The 23,309-nt window shown below is 43.3% G+C and overlaps 1 protein-coding gene across 6 annotated transcripts; it reads left to right on the plus strand.

The window, feature by feature from the left end:
• Positions 1–3,022: 3,022 nt before the first annotated feature.
• Zfp2 (ZFP2 zinc finger protein) lies at positions 3,023–21,735 on the plus strand. 6 transcript variants are annotated; one of them, XM_052758016.1, is made up of 7 exons: positions 3,023–3,113; positions 6,740–6,887; positions 8,061–8,187; positions 8,444–8,533; positions 12,657–12,728; positions 14,203–14,264; positions 19,118–21,735. In XM_052758016.1, the coding sequence occupies exon 7, from the start codon at positions 19,195–19,197 to the stop codon at positions 20,578–20,580; it is 1,386 nt and encodes a 461-aa protein (XP_052613976.1). In that variant the 5' UTR covers positions 3,023–3,113; positions 6,740–6,887; positions 8,061–8,187; positions 8,444–8,533; positions 12,657–12,728; positions 14,203–14,264; positions 19,118–19,194; the 3' UTR covers positions 20,581–21,735. The 6 variants fall into 6 exon arrangements, with proteins under 6 accessions (XP_052613976.1, XP_052613978.1, XP_052613980.1 ...); XM_052758018.1 differs by lacking the exon at positions 14,203–14,264 and having other exon boundaries at positions 6,798–6,887; XM_052758015.1 differs by lacking the exon at positions 14,203–14,264 and having other exon boundaries at positions 3,024–3,113; positions 8,441–8,533.
• Positions 21,736–23,309: the final 1,574 nt, after the last annotated feature.

A 23,309-nucleotide genomic window follows, 5' to 3' on the forward strand; every position in this document is an offset into this window, starting at 1 on the left:
GGGACTGTGGATTAGAAAAGCAGTTGAACGTTTTAAGTGCTGCTTAATGGGCCTTACTTACCTGGAGGAGCATGGAAGACAGTGGTGCTGAGTGTGATTTGATGAACTGTGGCATGCTCACTTGCTGTGGAACAATCTTTGTACACTGTAAATATGTACTGTTTTCATTGTTAATAAAAAGATGATTGGCCAGTAGCTGGGCAGGAAGAGATTAGGCAAGACAGCCTGAGACGGAGAGAATGCTGGGAAGAGGAAGGGCAGAGTCAGGAGTTTCCAGCCAGATACAGAGGGAGCAGGAAATGAGTATGCCATGCTAATAAAAGTACCACCATGTGGCAGGGCATAAATAAGGAATATGGGTTAATTTAAATGTAAGAGTTAGGTAGTAATAAGCCTGAGGCATTGGCCAAGCATTCATAAGTAATATAACCCTCCATGTGGTAATTTGGAAATGGTTGCTGGGATGGGGAAACATTGCCTACACTCACTCAAGAGATTTCAGAGAATTTTAGTATGTTGCCTAGACAACATTCTTGTGATATTTTGGTGAAGAAAGTGGCTGCCTTTTGCCCTTGTCCAAAGAGCCTGCCTGAGGCTAAAGTGAAGAATTTTGGATTGATTCCACTGGTAGAAGAAGTCTCAAGACACCCTAGTACAGACTCTGTCGTGTTGTTTTTAGTGGTAACTCTAATGAAGATTTAGAATGAAAAGGAGCAAGCTGAGCAGGGTAAATTACAAAATGAAAATTTTGAGGAGAAAAAGAGCACCACAAAGTGGAATAGAGCTAAACTCTGTGTTTAAGGCAATAAATGGATTAAGAAGTGGAATAAAAGGAGTGGTGATCTCAGGGTAAGATCCCACCCAGCTAAATTTCCAACTTGTGCAAAGGAACTAAAGAAAAGCTTAGAGCTGGGTGTAGCGGGACACACTTTTAATCTTAGCACTGGGAAAACAGTTTGGCAGACTTCTGAGTTTGAGGCCAGCCTAGTCTACAGAGCAAGTTTCAGGACAGCCAAGCCTAGGCAATGAAGGACAGAAAGCTGGTAAAGATGTAATTGAACAACAGGGCCATGTTCCAACCCCAGCAAGCAGCAGAACTTGGTAGCTTCAGCCACGTGGTTCTAGCTTTAGAGTTAAGGATAGAAGAAAGGAGCCGTGGAATAAAGCCACTGAGGCCAGGCATGTGTCGGGGTGTCTCAGAATGGAGGCCTAGTAGAAAGTCCATTGCATGAAGCTGCAAAGTTGAAGCCTGGATTGCCTTGGAGCCCCGCTCCCCCCACCCCAAGATGTTAAAGATGACAGAGTCATGGGATACCTGCTGAGAAGAGCTGCTACAGGGAATGGAACTAGACCAAGAGAAAGAAGTATGTTACAGTCAACAAAGCTGAACGGAGCTGGAGATGTTGAGAGCGTTTTGACATCAGACATGGAGATGCAGAGTCTGGAGTTTGCCCAGCTGGTTTTCAGTATTACTTGTGTCCAGTATTCCTTTGCTTTGCTCCCTTCCCTGCATTTTGGAATGGTAATGTATATCCTGCGCCATTATATGTTGAAAGTATGCAATCTGCTTTTTTTATTTTGATTTTTACAGGGGGATTCCAATTAAGAGATTGCCATGCATCTCAGAAGAGACTTTGGACTATGAAACAAGTTTAAGACTGTTATAGACTATGGGAACTTTTGAAATTGGACTGAATGCACTTTTTGCATTATGCTATAAGCCTTTGGGGGCCAGGGAGTGGAATGTGGTGGTGTGAGTGAAAATGGCCCCTAAAAGGAGTAGCACTATTAGGAGGTGTGGCCTTGTTGGAGGAAGTGTGTCACTGTGGGGGTGGGCTCAGAGGTCTCTCTTGCTCAAGCTTCCCTCAGTGTGACTGTCAGTTGACTTCCGGCTGTCTCCCTGTCAAGATGTAACCAGCACCATGCCTGCCTGCATGCTGCCACATTCTCTGTCATTATAATAATTGACTGAACCTTGAAAATATAAGTGAACCACCCCAATTAAATGTTTTCTTTGTAAGAGTTACCACGGTTATGGTATCTCTTTACAGCAATAAAAACCCTAACTAAGACACTGAGAAAGTGCAGGGACAGATGTTTTAAGAATATTTCAGAGCCTCATAAAGAGATCTTATGTGTGTTACAACCTCCAAGGTATAAGAAAGACCTTCAAGTAGATAAGGATATCTTCCCAAAATCAGGAGGGGTAGTGTGCTCAGGACTTTCCTGGGGAAGCTTAGAAGCATTACTCCTGGAAGAAGGCATAAATGATTCATAAGAAATTTTCCATAAATCCATATCCCTAAGTTGCACAAAGTCCCCCAAGTGTGCAACACATGGAGATAAAAAAAACAAAAGTGGCCCAGCAGCCATCACGCCGCTCAGCTTTGCTGAATCTTGGTCAAGCAGCTGAGTTGGCTTTATGCCTTTTACAGTTCCCATCAGATATGGCTGCACTAGTGTCTAACTTACCTCATCAAAGAATATCATCTATAGACCAATTCTGGTAAATGTGTGGCTACTTTGCAACCAGCAAAAGATCATATCTATAAACTGTTCCCCCCCCCCCAATTTTGGGGTAGACCCATATATGTGTGTCTATCCAACTTGTTAATGTTGTTCTTCAAAGATTCTACATTTGCAGTGATGTCACACGCTTCTCCAAGTTCCAGAGAGGCGGATGCAACCGAAATTACCTGAGCATCCTCGAGTTTCATCCACGAGGTGGTTGGTTTTCCACAGAGACAATCCTGCAGCCCTAGGAAGATCATCTGACAACACCATGCCCTAGCTCCGGCTCACAGTGCTCCACGAATTCTCTAGAACGTTACATTACTAGCTTACCTCTCATGCTCCCTCATGCAAGGGGGTGACCAGGGTCCTCTTACTTTAGGGAAGGTAAAGGTTTTAGAACCCGTTTCTTTAAGGCAACAGGTTTAAGGTGGCCAACCTTGCACGTGCACCAGAGGATCCAACCCCTAGCCAGCAGCCCTCCTGCTGCGCCTGCGCAAAGGGTCACCTTGTCGAGGCCCCGTGGCCTTGTGGGAAATGTAGTCCAGCGCGCCCGGCGCGGCTGTGTGTGTCGAAAGCCTGTGGTTTCTTCCGTGACTGGGGTGAGTGCGGCGCCTCGGGCGGGTGGTCCGCGAGCGGGGAAGGCGGAGGCGTTTCCACTGGGAGCCCGGGGCTGTGACCTGAGGGCGGGGCCGGCCGGGCAGGGCGGTGCGCGGTCCTCCGCGAACACCGCCGAGTCGCAGGTGGGCTGCTCACGCGGGCTCCAGGCCGCAGGCACCACTGATCGAGACCCCGGCTCGGCCCCTCCCGTACCCCGGAGTCAGTCGCACAGGGTTGCTCGCGAGCTCTACCTAGCCGGGCAGCCCTGGCCCGGTAGGCGCGGCGAACGCGTCGGGAACCGGCTGTCGGAAGCCTGGGAGGACGCGGGGCCGCAATCGGGGGCTCCGGCCTTTGTGCGCACCGCTGCTCGGGATCCGCCCTCTGCCTGCGGGAGCAAAGGAAGCACGCAGAGTGTGGGTCCCGGCTAAGAGAGAATGTACCCTCCGAATTTCTCCTCTTGAAGTTCACTCTTGGTCAACTAGAAAATACACGAGCAAAGTCATTCAAAACCTGTCAAAAATCCGTGTGTCGTGTAGATAGGTGTATATGTATAAATAGAAACATTTTACTTCTAAAAATAGGAATGTTAGTGACCTTCCTCCATTCACCTTTACAAATGGAGTTAGCAAAATGCATTTTGTAAGATTTTAATAGTGTAAATGGTACAGGCCATCTGTTCATGTCTTTCTTTGGATTGCCTCTTTCCACAAATCTTCAAGTGAAATTTCCAGGCCATTGTTACAGTAAGACCTTTAGACACCACCTGCGTTATTCTTTACAGAAAGTAGCAGTTTATAAATATGGTTGCAGTGTAAGAGTGCCTAATGGCCCCCCACACCAACTTGAAGTCTTAGTATTTTCTTAAGCCTTGGTGCAGGCCAGATGTGGTGGTGTATGCCTTTAATCCCGCAGAGGCAGGGAGATGACTTTGAGGCCACCCTGCTCTACATGGAGAGTTCTGAGCCAGCCACGGCTACATAGTCAGGCCGTATCTCAAAAGATATCCCAGAGCTAAACTCCATCTCATTTTATTCTTAACTTTTACATCTGTTCTACAAACAGGTTTCATGAATATACAGAAAAGTTACGTATTCCTGTAGTCATACAAACCTCCCCTCTGTGTTTTCTTTTTCCATTTTCACATGTGGGGGGGGGTGCAGGTGCACATGTGTCCAAATACATGTGGAGACCTGAAGTCGGTGCTGGGAACTTTGATCTTCCTCCAAGCCCACAGGCATTCATGTTCTTGCTTGCCTCCTTGTCTCTCATGCTTGCACAGTAAATGCTGTATCCACTGAGCCGTCCCCAGGGCCGCCTCCCTTCTCCTCCACCCGCTTTGTGTTTACAATAATTAGAGAGACCTTCTGTTTCGTCACATCACAAAGATGTTCATTTATAGTTTCTTACAGAATTATCATTCCATTTCTGCATCTTTATTCTTTTCCAAATGGCAACCCTTGTTATATGTTACAATTAGTCTTTTCATCATTGATCAGAGATATTAACTTTCTCATATCCTCAGTCCACCTTACCCACCCCCTGCCTTTACTGTGGTAGGGATCAAACTCAGGGCCTCCACTGAGCTATAACTCAGCCCCTGAATTTCTTTCTGTGTGTGTTTGTGTGTGTGTGTGTGTGTGTGTGTGTGTGTGTGTGTGTGTGTGTGTGTTTTCTAAACTACTTGTATTGCTAGGATTTGTTCCTTATTGGTCTGTAACATCCATGAAGGTGGAGACCGGAGACCTTGCCTGTTGTATTTATGGCTGTACTCAATATTACTTGGCATGCTGCTCTTCTCACAGTAGGTGTTGACAAGATATTTAATATGTCAGAAGTTCTTCAGTAATACTATTGAGCTGACTGGTTTTCTGTCACCTTGACAGAGGTTGGAGTTATCTGAAAAGAGAGCCTCAGTTGAGAAAATGCCTCCATAAGGTCTGGCTTTAGGGCATTTCTTAATTAGTAGTTGATATGGGAGGGCCCAGCCCATTGTGGGTAATGCCATCCTTGGACTGATTGTCCTGGGGTCTATAAAAAAGCAGACTGAGCAAGCCATAATGAGTAAGCCAATAAGCATCATCTCCTGCCTCCAGATTCCTGCCCTGTTTGAGTTTCTGTCTTAACTTTCTTCAATAATGAACAGTGATATGGAAGTGTAAGCCAAATAAACCCTTTCCTACCCCAAGCTTTGGTCATGGTGTTTCATCACAGCAAAAGTGACCCTAGCTAAGACCATTGTGTTCTAGTTAATGTCATTTAAAACAAGTGGGCAAGTTCTCTTTCAAGACTACAACCTTAAATTGAAATAATGTGCATATTTGTTATAGTGTTATAATTTGATTATACAGTATATGGTCAAATGAGAGTAATTAGCATAATCTATAAGCTCACAAATTTGTCATTTCTTTGTGTCGGGAGCGTTGAAGATGCTTTCTTCAGCAGAGTGTAATCCCAGCACCTGGGAGCCATCTTCCATTTCACAGCAAGTTCATGGGCAGCCTGGGCCGTGTGAGACCCTGTCCCCAGAATGAAAGACCAGGGGCTGAAGAGAAGACTGGGTGGGAGAAAGTGCCTTCAGTGCAAGCGTGAGGACCTGAATTCAGAGGAGTGTGTAACCCCAGTTCTGGGGAGGTGAGGCACAGAGGCAGGAGGATTGCTGGAGTTTGCTGTCCACCAGCCAGACTCCAGGTTCAGAGGCTCTGACTCAAAGGACTAGGCAGAGAGTAATAAAGCCGGACACCAAGAGCCCTCCTCTGGCACCTACCTCTGTACACACCCACACATGTGTGAATACACCACACACACATACACACCCACACGTGTGAATACACCATATACACACACGTGTTGATATACCACACACACATGTACAAACAACCAAAAAACGGAAACTTCCTTGCTAATTTAAAAATAAGCTAATATGAGTTAAGTATAACTAACCTTTTGTGCTGTAGAAGGTTAAAAGATACTTCTCTTGCTTAACTTTATTCTTGTGCCTGATAACTGATCCCCCTCTATGCCTGACTCTGCTTCTCAGTGTCTGGTAGCCACTACGGTACTTCTGCTCCATTAAGATCCACTTACTCTGCTTCCGCATTTAAGTGAGAATATCTGCTGTTTGTCTTCACTAGGCTCCTTTAAATTTTTTCAAAGGCTGGAGAGGTGGCTTAGCAGTTAAGAGCCCTAGCTGCTCTTATAGAGGATCAGGTTTGGTTCCCAGCACCTACGTAGTGGCTTAAAACCATCTGGAACTCCAGTTCCAGGGGATCCGATACCTTCTTTCACCTCCTCCCACACCAGACACGAATGTGGTAGACAGAACACTCATACACAGAAAATAAATACATCTAAAAAAAAGATGTTATACAACATGATTAATACTTTTTCTATAATTAACTTTAAAATATTGTGATTGAGGTATATAAACTGTTTAGGAATGTGTTAAATGTATAAATTCAGGTCAAGGAAGTAATAGCTTAGCATCCTGAGCCATCCTACCCATGAGTACAGCATGCCTCCCCATTCATTTCTGTTTATATACCTAAGTAAGCTTAACAAAGCAAAGTTTATAGGTAAACTATTTAAATTGTATTTATGTTGACACCTCGCACTTCTTATTTATTTGTAGGTGTTTTATTTTTCGTTGCGGCAGGAGTCTCTCTCATGGCTTCCTTTCCCTCCCTCAGCCCTTCCTCTAGAGACTGCACATTCTCTAGGAAGGCCCCACAGGAAGGAGGAAGGCAATGGGTGCTGGGCCTCTGCCATTGGGAGCTCAGGTGAGACGCCCTTTACTCCCATCGTGTGAATGGACTTCATTACAAAGGACAGACGTATTAGAGTATTGGAGCATTGGGTCCCTTCAGTGTCCTTCACCTCTGTTCTAAGCTGACACTGGAGTTCTTGATGTACTCAAAGGCTAGAAAAGGCACCAAAGTCACAGGAGAGATGAATTGGTGTTTGTAGGGCTTATGGACTACCAGGAGTCAGAAAAGCCTAGGAAAGGGAAAGGCAAGGGTGTGATGAGAAGGGAGTGTCTACTCATCTCAGGGTCTGGGGAAGGACGCCGTAGAGGGTTTGCTGTAATGGAGGTTCAAGTTTCAGTCTGGAGTCTTACCAGGCATGCGTCACATCACTCCCCCATGGTGCAGATAGAAGTCACAGCCATTACCTGAGTGTCTGCCATACACGTGGAATGGTTAAGTCTCATGGCACTGACTTCTGTTTAGCTATGGTGAATACTACATTGTGAATGGTGTTAGTGTAGGGAATGCAGGTGAGAGGGTGAGAACATGTAGGAAGGGCCAGCAGCAGCTTCCCACCAGCCACCAGGCCCCGGTCCTTAAAGGCCCCACCACTCTGTGTGTGTGTGTGTGTGTGTGTGTGTGTGTGTGTGCCCATGCTTACATTTGCAAAGGCCAGAAGAGGACACAGGTGTCTTCCTCTATCACTTCATGATATTTTTATGTTTAGACAAGGTCTCTTGCTCAAGCAGGAGCTTATCATTGAAGCTGTGTTAGCTGGCCAGAAAACTACCAGGATCTACCATCTGTACCTGCCAGTGTTAGGGTTATAGGCATCCTGCCTTTTATGTGAGTCCTTGGGGTCTGAACTCAGGTCTGCTGATTTGCATCGCTCACTCTTAGCCACTGTTACAGCTCCCCAGCCCTCCCCAACCACTTAAACATTGCCACTGGGGGACCAGGCTTCTAACACTTGAACCTTTGAGGTCAAACCACCTCAGGATCCAAACCATAGCACTACTCTGTACCTTCTTTTCCTATCCACATTTCCTGAGACAGTCAGTGTTGATTGTCACCTTGACAGAATCTGGAATCACCTGGGAGAAGGGTTTGGGGCATGGCTATACTATGTTGCTTCTGGTGCTGCTTTATCTTTTTTCAAGGCCTTATTGGCAAAATCCCCTGTTAAGGAGGAATTTGTGGTTTCAGGAGTCAGTGACATTCAAGGATGTATCTGTGGACTGTACTTGGGAGGAGTAGATGCAGCTAGATTCTGTGCAGAGGAAGCTGTATGGCAGAGTGATGCTGGAGAGCTACAGGAACCTGGTCTGCCTGGGTGAGAACCCCCCTTGCAACTCAAGACCTGATTCTTGCCCTTCCCCCTTCAGCCATCTGCCATATGAAATTCATGGGTTTAACTTGAAACCCCAGGTCTCATGGGGCATTGTTAGGATCGTCCCTTAGTATCCCATCTTTCTAGGTAAAAAGTCTGCAAAGAAGGAAAACATGGAAATGGAGGAAATCAGAACTGGGCTGGGATTGGGTGTTGACTAAGTTCAGGACCCAAACTTGGTTTGTTTCCTCTTAAGCAGGACATCAACTTTTCAAATCAAATGTGATCTCTGATCTGGAACAAGGACTGAGCCTGAGGAAAAGAGAACTCCCAGCTTGCATCTCTCTGGGTAAGTGTCAGGATGCAAGGACTAGTAATGTAACATGAGTGTCTTACCAAGAGGACGTGTGAAAGGGATCTTGTGTCCTTTATGAGGACAGTGCCACTGTGCTGTTGAGACTGGTCCTCCACTGTTAACCTTGTGTCCTGGGCTTGGAGGAGGGGATGGATGCAGTGTAAGACTTGAGTCACTATACCTGAGCATTTGTGCACTGCCTGGAGCCTCTGAGCATTTGGAAACATTAGCAATGACTTTTGTCTCTTCTTCATCTGTGTTCAGTTAAACCTGTCACCACCTGAGACACCTCCTTTTACTGTCTTTGTTCCCGGGCCTAACCTGTATTCTTAGCTTCCTTCCCCTTGTTTATGTAAACATTTGGGAGCTTTCTTTTCTTCCTGCCTTGATCGGCATTTTGAACAGTCTGCACATTTTGAAAAGTGAGAAATGACTGTAGTTTTGTTTGCATCTCTAGCAGCTTTACATCCTGTTGCACTTATCGCTATAAAATGCCCATCTGTGTCCACCAGCCGTTCATCCCTGCCATGCATCTCTTAATGCTTAGTGCCTTGGTCAGTCCCCATCACAGCTGGAAGTTCCCTTGGAGATGGTATCCCTGACTGCTCTGTGCAGAAGACACCTTTTACATCTTGCTTCCCCATATTTCCAGCCCCGTTGTTTTAAAATGTATTTTTTAAAGCTAAAGAGCGAGCAAGGGACCTAGGGATGGCTCAGTTGGTGACATGCTCGCTGTGTAAGCGTGAGAACCTGAGTTCAACCCCAGTGCCCACGTAGAAGCCAAGCCTATAGATTACAGGCCGCACACACCTGTAATCCAGCAATAAGGGGGCAGAGACAGGAAGACCCCTGGGGCCCGCTGGCCAGTACTCTAGTCAAATGGGAGAGTTCCTGGTTCAGTGAGAGACCCCGTCTCAGAAAATAAGGTGGAGAGTAATAGAGACACCTGACATCATCCCTGTCTCAAAACAAAAGAATGTATTATTACATGAATGGTGATGTCAGTGTTGGTATGGTGTGATCTATTGGAAAATGTCCTCAGGAGTAGATGCTGGGGTGCTCAGGGGTGCATGTTACACCAGTGAGCTAAGAAGTGATCTAGCAAAGCCAGTATGTATATATAACACAGAGAAAAAGTAAATGTGGCCGAGTATCTGCAGCCAGAGAATCTGGGTGAGTGAGGGTCAGCTATGTTCACTGTTCGCTCATTTCTGTGGATTCAGACTCTCAAAATTAAAGGAGGCTGAGGAGAGACTGGCTATTGTCTGAGTCCTGTGGATGTCCTAGGCTCTCCCTGGGGACCCCCTGCAGACTTCCTGTTATCTGTTATCTGTGCAGTTTGTCAAGGAAATAGGAAACCAGGTACCCTGAGTCGAAGCACACAAGTTACCCTGCACTCGCTTTCTGAAGAAAAGGGAACTTTTATAACTTTTATAGGCATAGATAAAAGGAAGTTATTAACAAACACATTCAGTGAATACCTGGGTAGGGCCCATATATAAGTGAGTTAAGGCAAAGTAGGAAAGTTCTGGCTACTGGGCTGTGTTGGTATTGCACTGTGTTCCTAGGGAGGTTGTTGATCAAGGCAGAAGTCAGTTCTCAAATGCATCCCCAAAGATTAACAGTAGTGAGGATGTGAGATCACACATAGAAGTCAAGACTAATGGCTTACCTTCTAAAGATTTTCTTCCAGACCTCCAACAAGCTTGCCTCTGTATATATCTCCATGCAAAAGTAGTCCATCTGGTATTTGCATGAAGAAGAAATTGTCAAAAATTTCCTTGTGAATGTTTAATTTTACAACATGAATAAAATGTTCTGGCCACCACTGCTGGCTTTCAGTGAGCGTCCTAGAGAACGGGATTCTAAAGAGGACTTGCTGGGTCTAAGGGTTTGCATTTAGAGGGCTTGCTACTTCTTGTACAGCTTCCAGTCCTGTGTTAGGCTTGTAATTTGTAATGCTCATTTATCTGCTGTACCGTGGTGATCCCTTTAAGGAGCTTAATCGCTTTCATTACAGTGTTCAGTGGTGTGGATTACCATTGTCATTTGTGTTTATTGTTTTGTAAGTAGTTTATTCATTCCACAAATGCTCAGGGAGTACTAGGCCCTCTTTCTGGCCCTGGGAGTATAGCAAGAAAGTAGCGTGGGCAGAATTTCTTTGAGGAACTCATGGTCTGGTTAGGGAGAGGATACTTTAATAGAGAAGAGAGAAGTGGGGAGAAGGGAAAGAGCAGAGGAGGAGCTGGGGACAGCGTAGTCAGTGAGTGGGTGAAAGAGAAAGCAACCTAGGGGAGAGCTTAGTTTGCTCTGTAGGGGTCATGACTTTGAACAGAGCTCAGATAAAGCCATGAGTCTAGGATAGTATTCTGAGCATAGGGACAGCAAGTGCCAAGGCCCTGATGTGGGAATTTGCCCTTCTGAGGGGGAGAGTGCCTTGGGTACAGAATCCTTGAACCATAGTTATTTCACTCCTGAGAAAAAATTAACTTCTGCTTTTAGATTATTTATTATCCATGAATTGCTTATTCATTCTCTCTCTCTGTCTCTGTCTCTGTCTCTGTCTCTCTCTCTGTCTCTCTCTCTCTCTCTCTCTCTCTCTGTGTGTGTAGTATATTCACTTTTCACTTGTGTGTGGTGTATGCATGGGGGTGTGTGGTGGTGGGGGTATGCTCACTTGAGGCCAGAGGACATCAGGTATCCTGCTCTATCACCCGGCCTTATTCCTTCTAGATAGGGTCTCTCTGAACCTAGAGGTAGGCTAGCAGCCAGCAAGCCACAGCAGTCCTCTGTGTGACTCCCACAACTCCAGGATTTTAAGCACAAATGCCCATTCTCAGCTTCTGTGTGGGTGCTGGGGTTGAAACAGTCCTCATGCTTGCTGAGCAAGCACTCATCCCCACTGAGCTGGCTCCACAGCCCCTGCTCCTTTCTGTTAGCAATGCAGTAACTTCTCTTGCTTTGTCAATATTTTCACTTTGGGATGGTTTTGGAGTTTGTTGGTATACACATGTAGTTATGTATTTCTACACTCACTAGATTGAGTGCGTTTGTTCAAGGTTCTTTTTTGGTCACTCCACTGTCGTGTAGTAAGGTTTCTTGAGACATTGGATGGAAATGTTTGTTTGTGGTGCTAGAGATCAACCCCTGCCTCTCACATGCTAAGCGAGGGCTTTACTACTAAGCTGTATCCCCAGCCCCATGCTTTTGATAACGATTTCCTACCCCACTCTTTTATCTTCTTTCGGACTTTCCCATCAGGAAGGATCCAAAAGCTTCTTCACCTGTTTATGATTGGCGTGCACACTCTATTTACTTTTCTTCCTGAGCATCTGGCTGCCTGCTGGCTTGTAGGCTCACTGAACTGTCATTACTGAGCTTACATTTCATTTTATGCCTACCCAGCAAGTGCTTGATAATATGTGTTGAGTATTAGATAATGCTCAATAATACATTGATAATGTATTAAGCAGAACTTTAAAAGTCAGATACAAATGTAGGTGTGAGAATTGTAACCATATCTGTGGAATTCTTACCAGTGGAAATTGGAGAATTGTCGGGATAGAACCAAAGGCCAAAGATGCTCCCACACAGGTTACAGATGCATGCCCAGGGATGAGGAGGGAGCTGGCTCAGGGAAAAAAGAAAAGCAGAAAGAATGCAGCAGTATTGATAAGAAAGGATAAACACCTGTGGTTTCATCCATTCTTACTTTATAAACTGAGTGATTGAGAAGCCCCTGTAACCCAGGGAAGAGCCTGCTCAGTGCCAAGGGGGTGTGCTGTGCTGTGTGTGGAAGAGGGCAGAAGCAAGTACAGCCTGACATTTCATCAAGGTTGGATGGAAGGGAAAAAGGAAGAGAAGAGCACCTTCGCCATGTTCGTCACTGCAGTGGATCTGTATTATCCTCTAGAGGAGAAACTGTGGAGAACAGGGTGAAGCCCAGGGAGTGCAATGATGTGCAGTGTAGAGCATGCTCTTTCCAGATTTCCCTGTGTATCACTGTCCGGTTAGCAGTTAAGTGGTGTCGTGTTAGCAGGTAAATGTCTGCCTGTGCAGAGGTGTGTTTTGGTTTTCTGTACATGTAAGTCACATGGGTCTTTCCTCACCTTTGCAGGCCTGGCGTGTTGTCTTTTGGCATCCTGTGTTCCTGGGAGGATCTCCTAGGCCAGTTGTTAAAAATTTATAGGTAATCTTTTTTTCTTTTTCTTAAGAATTAAGTTCTGAGAATTTGCATTTAAGTTAGGCATCTAAATTTAATAAAAAATATATTGATCCTTATTAAGTTTTATATAGTGTTAAAATAATTTGAGTTTAAAACTGTTAGCACTTTGCTGAATAGAAAATGCTTTATTCTTTTTCTCAGTTGATTTTTGGAATATATAAACAGAAGGATTTATATAACATATATACTATTTGACACAACACATATTCTGTTAAACCTTTAATAAATTAATGCTTAACTATTTTTTCTTATATAAATAATACACGTACCATCTAACAGATGAGGAGATTGGAACACAGAAAGGTTAAGAAACCTGCACAAAGCTAATAGTGGTCGAAATCAAATTTGAGCCAGATAAATAATCTGGCTCCAGAGTTATCACCTAACCACTAAGCTATCCTGATTTTCTATGGAGTTAGTGGTGATGAAAATTAGTGAGGAATAAAGAGAGCAGACACCCAGGGTCCAGAACCTATTCAAGAACCAGCATCCCACTCACTTTCTTACCTCTGCCCAGGACTGACCACTATTCTGATTTGTGATGATTTCTGTATTAGTCACACTTCTCTAGAGGAACAGAAGGGGATTTATTAGAGTGGTCTATGGGCTGTGGTCCAACGAGTCCAACAATGACTGTCCCTTGAAGGAAAGGCCAAGAATCCAGTAGTTATTAAATCCATGAGTCTGGATGTCTCCAACTGCTCTTCAATCTATATTGGAATCCCAAAGAAACAGGTTCTGATACCAGCGAAGAATGCCTCAGCAGGAGGATAGATGAACTGTTAGTGAGAGCGAGGGCAAGCAGGCAAGAGCAAACCCTTCCTTCTTCCATGTCCTTTTATGTGGGCTGCCACCAACTATGGCCCAGATTTAGGGTGAGTCTTCCCACCTCAAAGCGTCCAATCAAGTAAATCCCCTGTGGACATGCCCAGCTGTTTGTGTTTTAGTTATTAACAGATGTAGTCAACTTGACAACCAAGATTAGCCATCACAAGTCCATCCTGTAACTTGACATACAATCACATCTCCTTATGTCATGACCAGTTTCCAAATGAAAACAATAACCAGGTCATAATTCCACCTAACATGATAGAACTATCCCATGTACAACTGTAAATATATGATAGGTGCCAGTATCCCCTAAGGAATGGTTAGTCTTTTAGTGTCTCGTAACTTAAATACAGTAATCACTAATGTTATCTCAGTTGATATTACATTACATGATGAGAAATAGGAACACAAATATCACTTAATGTGTATGTGCACAAACTCATTCCTTTGTTTTTATATTTTTACATCCAGACACAAACTCATTCTTAACATAATAGGACAGAAACACTCATGTCAATTGCAGTGTATTTTTCTGTCATATGACTTTAGCTGGTATTTATAACTACCTTCCTCTATCTAAAAATATTCTCTATTTCTTCTGTCCCAGCAAGCACCTCAGAAGGTTTTGGTCTTTTCCTGGAGGAGTGACCCACACTTGCATTCCCGTAGGTCTGTGCCCTTTGTCATCCTGCCTGGATTACGCTGTTATAGTTTCCCATTGACTTTAACCACAGACCATGGGAGCACCAGGAGAACCATAAAGGATCTCTTACACTCCAGATATAATCTTGCTTACCTCCATTGTGGGGAAACAATACAGTTTCTCCCTGGTAATCTGGATCAGTCACCCCTGCTAACACTGCTACTCCTTTCTTAGTCTGTTGACTTAAGTGGATCAGAAATGCAAAGTGGCCAGGGAGAAATCTGAGCTTCCAGCTCAATGGAATGTTTGTTATATCTCCCAGCAGGAATGCTGCTCCGTCTGGAGCCAAAACTTCTAGGCCAGCAGAACGTAAGGCCATGGGAACAGGAAGCAAACATTTTCCAAGTGGGTCACTAGGGTTGATAGAGAGTGGAATTATTCCCCTTTCCATCCCCTTGATTCCTGGTCCTGTGGATCCTGGCTGTGGGCAAAACTATACCATATGTTGGATGCTAATTCAAAGCATATATCATCTTCTGGAGAACCCTGTCCCAGCCATCCAGGCTGCTGCCACCTAATTGGCAGTATAAGTGCATCTTCAAAAGGCTGTTCCATCTTTCTATCAGGCCAGCTGCTTCCGGATGATGGAGGACATGGTAAGACCAGTGGATTCCATGAGCATAGGCCCTTCTCTGTTGCACTTCTCTGTCTATGAAGTGAGTTCCTTGGTTAGAAGCAATGCTATATGGAATAACATGACGGTGAAGAAAGCATTCTGTCAGTCTACAGATGATAGCTTTGGCAGAAGCATTGCACACAGGAAAGGCAAACCCATAATCAGAATAAGTTATCTATTCCAGTATCAGGTGTTCTGTGTTGCATGGGACGTTCAAAAGAATGTAATTATAGGCTCTCTGGCAGCAGAGAGGAACAGTTTCTGTGAACTGAACCTCGAACCTCCATTCAGAAGCATATTTATTGAGAGTACACAAAGGTTGTGTTTGGGGTACAACAAGTCCCTCACACCAAAGCTGAACCTCGAACCTCCGTTCAGAAGCATATTGAGTGTACACAAAGGTTGTGTTTGGAGTAAAAGTCCCCCACACCAAAGCTGAACCTTGAACCTCCATTCAGAAGCATACTGAGTGTACACAAAGGTTGTGTTTGGGGTACAACAAGTCCCTCATACCAAAGCCCCTTTGATCTGTTCTCTGTGCTCTCTGAAGGAAATCATCACAGCCCGCAGCCTTAGTCCTTATTGTGTGATGTTTTCAGTACCAATAATTCAAGATGCTCCAAGTGTGCCTGGATAGATAGGCTTGTGACCAAAGTCAGCAACGGATGGAAAACTTCCTTAGAAAAAGAACTCTATAAATTATAGAAAACAATCACTGTTCTCTACTATGGTTTCTTCAAGGTCTCGGTACCTTCAACAAATACTAATACATTCAACTGTTACCCTAGATACAATGAGAAGCAACTGTTACATTCTAATGTTTACCCTAGATACAGTGAGAAGCAACTGTTACATTCTAATGTTGACCCTAGATACAGTGAGAAGCAATTGTTACATTCTAATGTTTACCCTAGATACAGTGAGAAGCAATTGTTACATTCTAATGTTTACCCTAGATACAGTGAGAAGCAATTGTTACATTCTAATGTTTACCCTAGACTCTACTAGATTCCCACTACAAGTAAGGACAAAGTGTTGTCCTTTCCATGAAGAGTGGCCTTATGTCGTGAAGTTGACAATCAAGATTAGCTATCACCATTCCCTTCCCTGGCTCTTCTTTACAGTATTGCCGTCTATCTGTGCTAATGGATTCTCCCCTGCACTTTTTGTTGGATTCTGAACAGCAATTCCAATATTCTCAAAGAATGTGAATTAGATAACTGGATGTGGCCAGAGTGATCTGGGACAGGAGACAGCTGCTGGCTCATATGTTGCTTGCTGATACCACTAGGTAGACATTCTCTCCAGAGTTATGTAGGGACATGTATTTTGGTGGTAATTCCAGCTTGACTTATACTTTCTCTTTTTGTTAAAGCAGGTCAGCTTGGAAGGGAGAAGCTCTGTTACTTACATTTCTTGCTTCAAAGCCTTTGGTTTACTGTATCCCGTGTTGATCTCTGCTCTGTTGACTTTGATCAGCAGTCCTAAAGCTGATTCTCAGATTGCAGTTTCCTGTCCTCTCTCCTCACTGCCTCCAGGCTATTTTGTTTGGGATAAGTAGTAGTCTTAAGAACCTGAGAGGCTCCTGGTCCTTCCTTCTGTGCAGTGCCCTCTAGCAGCTCAACAGATTCTCTTCATCTTGCTCTACTCCACAAGTTCTCAACTTCACAGAAAGACAACTTAGGAAAGAGTAGGGTGGTTTGGGCCTGTTACATCTGTGAGTAGAACACTGCTTAAAGGTTAAGGAAAAAGCCTTTAAGACAGCATCTTCCTCCTTTAGGAGTGGTGAGCTTCAAATGTGTTCTGTTCTGTATGGTGTAGATGACGGTGTTCCCCAGGGGTAGTTTACATATAGTTAGGATCTTACACCTTGTCAGATTATTTTATCCTCTTTTATATCTGTAAAAGCTCAAATCCAAAGAAACAAGTACATCATTAAGTTATTGTTAAAATCCACTGTTTGAACTCACATGTGTGACTCACGGGGCAACAGTCTTTTCATGGTGTGATATTTCCTTAAGTTAATTTGGTGTAGAGTTCTAAGTAACTTTATGAGAGGAAAGAAACTACTAGTAGGAATGCCAGATGGATAGGTATCTTGGTTTCTTTTCTGGTTGCTCTAACAAAGCATCGTAGGGGAGAAAGAAGTTATTTCAGCTTACAGTTCCAGGTTACAGTCCATCATGGCAGAGAAGACATTTTGGTAGGAGACTGAGACAGCTAGTCACAAAAAATGCCTGGTGAAGAAGCAGAGGGTAATGAATGCATGCATGCTAGTACTCAGCTTGCTATCGCCATCTTATGAAGGATTCCTGCCCAGGGAATGATCCCATCCAGTCAGTATGGGTCTTCCCACAAAAATTAGTCTAATCAGAATAATCCTCCATGGGTATGTCCTTGGGCCAACACATCATAACAATCCTTCATTGAGCCTTTCTTCCAAGATGAATCTAGGGTCTGTCAAGTTAACAACATCAACCCTTACAATTCTACCCGTTGCCAATTTGATACCAAAACAAATCAATTTAAAGCCATAACCTTCTACCCCTTGTATCCATAGGCTCATTACCATGTTGTAAAATGTGTTCAATCCAACTTTAAAAGTTCCCATTGTATTTAACAATTCCATTACCTTAAAAGTTCACTCTCTTCGGGGGCTGGAGAGATGGCTCAGAGGTTAAGAGCACTGACTGCTCTTCCAGAGGTCTTGAGTTCAATTCCCAGCAACCACATGGTGGCTCACAACCATCTGTAATGAGATCTGGTGCCCTCTTCTGGCCTGCAGTCATACATGCTGTATACATAATAAATAAATAAATAAATCTTTTAAAAAAAAAAAAAAAAAAAAAAAAGTTCACTCTCTTCATTGTGAGCACTAACTTTTTTAAAAGTTATATACTTCCAACATAATGGCACAGAGTAAATAGGGCATAAAATAATCACACCAAAGCAAACCAAAATCCTACAGCTCCATATCTGAGGCTCTTAATGTTCTGGGCTCCATGTGGCTTAGGTATCTACCCTTCAGCTTTGCCACACACTCTCCTAGGCCAGCTCTACTTCATTCCTTCAGTTTGCACTGGCAGATATCCCACAGTCCTGGCATCTCCAATATCCTATGGTCTCTATTGTGACTGAGACTTCATTTTCACAGTTTCACACAATAGTCTATTGAGGCCTCTGTGCAGAGACTGACCTTGCCATATACTTCCTGGCCTCAGCTAAAATCCATACCCCTCACCCCCATCTTGCATCTTTCATGCCTTCAAAACTAGTATATGGATTATGCTACCAAGCTCTGCCCCTGCTCAAGAAGAGGCATGACCCCCTTGGACTAGAGCTATCCCGGCTTCTGTGTGCTAGTCCTGGAGAAGCATGTGCTAGGAAGTTGTTATCGAGGAACAGGAGCCACTTCGAACTAGATTTTGTTCTTTTAAATGAACTTGAGTCTTCACATGAAGGAGCCTCTTTTGAGTGCTTTTTGCTTCTCATATAATCCCAGTGCAGTGCAGGAGGTGCCTCAACAATGGTGCTGATCTCTTTAACAAGTACAGCTGCATTCTCAGACACAACCTAAATGCCCTCCTGACCTCAGTTTCTCTGGCCAAACCAGTCAGTCCATTGGCTGCAAATACAGCTTTATCATGTTCTCAGGACATGGGCAGAATGAATCCAGATACTTTAACAAATGGCCCCTAGCTCAGTCCATGATAGAGCCAAGTTTGTCTCAGTCTTGTTAGCTCCCACCAGAATGAGTTAAGCTCTGATTCCAGCATTCAGTGACTCTTTTAGCCCAATGTACAAAACTCTTCCACATTCTAGCCACAGATGGGTCCAAAGACATAAGAATGATATAGTCAAGTTTACACACTAAAGGCACCACTTCTGGGTACCAATTTCTGTCTTAATTTCTTTTCTGTTGCTGTGATAAAATACTCTGATAAAAGTAACTTAAGGGAGAAGTTTTATTTAACTCATAGTTCACATTAAAGTCCATTCATGGTAGAGAAGTCACAGTGGCAAGTGCCTGAGGAAGTTGGTCACTTTATATCTACAGTGCGAAGGCAAGAACAATGAATGCATGCATGGTGGTGGTCAGTTTGCTATCTATCCCTGTCTTGTACAGGATCCCCTGCCCAAGAGAAGGCCCAGACTAGCCTTCTCACATCAATTCATGTAAGCCAATTATTTACTTTTTTTCAGGCTGGGAGACAAGACTTGAAACCAAAGAGTTAACTCCAAAGTCCAACAGTATTGAAAATTTGCCCTATGGGGTCATAATGGAAAGGGAAGATCTCTGGCATTCAGCTTTAGGGACTGTCTGGGACCCCTCTTGCTGGTTAGAGGGGCAACAGGAAAGATATCTGGACCAAGTGGCAGTGACCCAAAAGGAAACCTTTAATGAGAAGAGGGTATGTGGAGGTAATAAAACTGAAAAATGTTCCAATGAGGGTTCAATGCTTAATGCACCACAAAGCATTCCTTTGCCAAAAAGACCCCGAAATTGGAATTCATGTGGAAAAGATACCAAACAAAATTCCAAGTTAATGAAAGCTTCAAGAATGTTTGTAGGAAAGAAAATATATGAATGTGATGCGTGCAGGAAAACCTTCAGCCAGAGTTCATCCTTGCTTAAGCACCAGAGGATTCACACTGGGGAGAAGCCTTACAAATGCAGTGTATGTGACAAGCACTTCATTGAACGCTCCTCCCTCACCGTTCATCAAAGGACTCATACAGGAGAAAAACCCTACAAATGTAATGAGTGTGGGAAAGCCTTCAGTCAGAGTATGAACCTTACAGTTCATCAAAGAACTCATACTGGAGAGAAACCTTATCAGTGCAAAGAGTGTGGAAAAGCTTTTCGTAAGAATTCCTCCCTTATTCAACATGAAAGGATCCATACTGGAGAGAAGCCCTACAAATGTAAGGATTGTGGGAAGGCTTTTACACAAAGCATGAATCTTACAGTGCACCAGAGAACTCATACCGGAGAAAAACCCTATGAATGTAATGAATGTGGAAAAGCCTTCAGTCAAAGCATGCATCTTATTGTCCATCAGAGAAGTCATACCGGAGAAAAACCCTATGAATGCAGTGAATGTGGAAAAGCCTTCAGTAAAAGCTCAACTCTCACTCTACATCAGAGAAATCACACTGGAGAAAAACCCTACAAATGTAACAAATGTGGTAAATCATTTAGTCAAAGCACATACCTTATAGAACATCAGAGACTTCACTCTGGAGTGAAACCTTTTGAATGTAACCAGTGTGGAAAGGCTTTTAGTAAGAATTCTTCTCTTACTCAGCATCGGAGAATTCACACTGGTGAGAAACCTTATGAGTGTATGGTATGTGGAAAGCATTTTACTGGGAGATCATCCCTAACTGTACATCAGGTTATACACACTGGAGAGAAACCTTATGAATGCACTGAATGTGGAAAGGCCTTTAGCCAAAGCGCCTACCTTATTGAACATCAAAGAATTCATACTGGTGAAAAACCCTATGAATGTGACCAGTGTGGGAAAGCTTTCATTAAGAATTCATCCCTTATGGTGCACCAGAGGATACACACAGGAGAGAAACCCTATCAGTGTAATGAATGTGGAAAAGCCTTCAGTAGGAGTACAAACCTCACAAGACATCAGAGGACTCATACATGAGAGAAGTTTGCACTGGCACCTTCATCTTGATCAGTTCATTAATAATAGCCCTTTGTCATGTTAATGTAGATACTTCATAACCATAACTCATGTGGGAACCTTTTATAGCATACCAGGTAGTAAAACCATAGCAGATTAACCATATGAAAGTGAATACCTTCATTCAAATGGTAAAATTTTATATCAGATTTGAGTAGCTAATACATTAATGATGAAGATAAGCTCTATTGTGTCATACTTGGATTTCTGATTTGGGCATCACATATTTTTCACACTGGATGGAAAATGTGATAGTACTTAACTAGACAGACAAAAAATCTGGTATGTGGTACTAACCCCCATGAGTTTAAACAAGTCACCCACTCTCATAAGATCACAGTGCCCTTATGTGCTAAATGAGAGATTTTGGGTTAGATAAAATGTCCAAAAGATGCAGGGAATTTTTTAGTCTTTTGTGGTTATATGTGCTGTGGAGATGCTTTTATTTCATATTGTGATTTTCTTGAATGTTTTAGGTTAAAATCCTCTACCTCTAACTCCTATTGTCCTTCAAGTTCTCCCCTTTCCCTGAATTGCTTTATCTTCTAAAATGTAGGCTAGTTGCTCCTGGGTGGAAGATAAATGTGCATATTTTAATGCCATAGCATGCTGTTTTGAATTCTCAACTGATAGTCATTAAACTGTTGTTAAATAAGCTGATTATATTTAGATGACAATGTGACAAATATAATCTTTAAATACTTAGGAATCAAATACATATCTTTGTGTTTACTTGACTGTCATGGAAATTTAAAGACATGTGGATTGAATACTAATTGTCCTGGATAGTTTTATGTCAACTTAACACAAGCTAAAATCATCTAAGAGGAAGGAACCTCAATTAATGCCTCCATGAAATCGGGCTGTATAGGGCATTTTCCTAATTAGTGATTGGTGGGGTAGGACCCAACCATTGTGGGTGGCACCATCTCTGGGCTGATGGTCCTTGGTTCTATAAGAAAGCAGGCTGAGCAAGCCAGCAAGCAGCATTCCTCCATGGCCTCTGCATCACCTCCTGCTTCTATGTTCCTGCCCTGTTTGAGTTCCTGTCCCGACTTTCTTCAGTAATGAACAGAGATATGGAAGTGTACGCCAAATAAACTCTTTCCTCTCCAAGTTGCTTTGGTCATAATGTTTCATCACAGCAATAGAAACCCTAACTATGATGCTAATAGACATAGGAATTCAGCAAATTAATAAAACCTTTGCAACTCAAAACATACTCAGAACCACAGGAATAGTTTATAGATCATGATAGTAGTTGATTTATTAAATGCATATTGACTGAGTCCTAAATATGAGCTAGATATTTTAGGGGATCCTTGCAGGCTTTTTGGTGGCAGAGAAACAGTCCATGAAGAGACAAGAATGAAACTCCATTCATCCCGACTTTGAAACTAATGCTGTGCCAAAACTTCCAGAGTCTGACCCCAGTTCATTTATTTTAGCCATATTTAAGCACAGCACAGTTTTTGAAGAAAGGATTTTCTGATAACAACTAACTCAGTCTTGTGAGTACAACAAAGCTTAAGACATGTTTGTTTACATAGAAGCTCTTAACAAAGTACATATGGCTTCTTCCATAAAGTTGGGTCCTGTTGACTTAAAAACAATGCTCAAGATAAGAGTCTGTGGAGTATGACTGAGGTAAACAGTGCCTGTGGGAGTCAGGATTGTAAAGTACAAATGACATTACTCATAAGGATGAGTTTTATGGCCTAGAAACAATGCTCAAGGTTTTGGGGGCAGGGGAAGTCTGGGATAAACGAACACCATATTCTGGGGAATGTGGGTAGAACCTGGCTCAACAGGTTGCAAAGGATTACTAGGTTGTAAACTACATTTCCCCCAGCGTTCCAGAACAGCCAAACATCTCCTCCCTTTGGAGAGAGAAGCTGCATGTTTAACTTTTCCAGGCTTCAGTGCTTATCTGTATGTGCAAGGACCTTTGCCCCTACAAGATATAATCAGAAAATCAAAATTAATGTTAACATTTTTTTGATTCTCTATAGGCTAAGAATGTGGCAGTGTGATGAGAGAATAATCAAAACCGTAATGAGACAAAACCAGAAAGATTGGTAATTGGTTAAATACGGCTATTTGAACAAGAAAGTAGAGTCTAGAGTGATTTGAATTTCTTATTTGGGCAAATTGGATTTCATAATTATAAACACATAAAGTGTATCAGTTTTGTGGGATAGTGATGGTCTCAGTTCCCCTTATAACCTCCAACATCTGGCTGTTAAAGGGGCCTTGATCTGGGTCTTGAGCTTGAAGAAAGGAAGGGACCCTGACAGTTGATGTATCCTTAGGACATAGTTGAAGTAGGTCACTTGCCTATATTTATGCTAATTTGCATGGCTCAGTCTCTTCCCACAAACCACAGGCTTGCTTGAGTACTTCCCCCAGGCTGCAGGCTGGAATAACAACATGAGTGCGACACTTGCTACTCATGGTACATACATAGGTCAACTTCAAGAGTTCCAGGGTGGAGGACTCCCAGTCCCTGCTGCCAAGTAGCTCCTAGCTCAGGATGCCCAAGCCAGCTGATGCAAAGCAGCAAAAATAATGGGAAGATGGCTCAAAGAACCCAGTACATCTAGGAAATTCTGAGAGGTTGGTGATTTGAGTGTGTAGCAGTCTGAGTGACAGGAAATGAAGCTAAAGTAAGATGTTGCACCCTACTACAA

Source organism: Peromyscus californicus, unplaced genomic scaffold (genome assembly GCF_007827085.1).
Source record: "Peromyscus californicus insignis strain IS unplaced genomic scaffold, ASM782708v3 Scaffold_3__1_contigs__length_106647218, whole genome shotgun sequence".
NCBI classification, from domain to species: domain Eukaryota; kingdom Metazoa; phylum Chordata; class Mammalia; order Rodentia; family Cricetidae; genus Peromyscus; species Peromyscus californicus.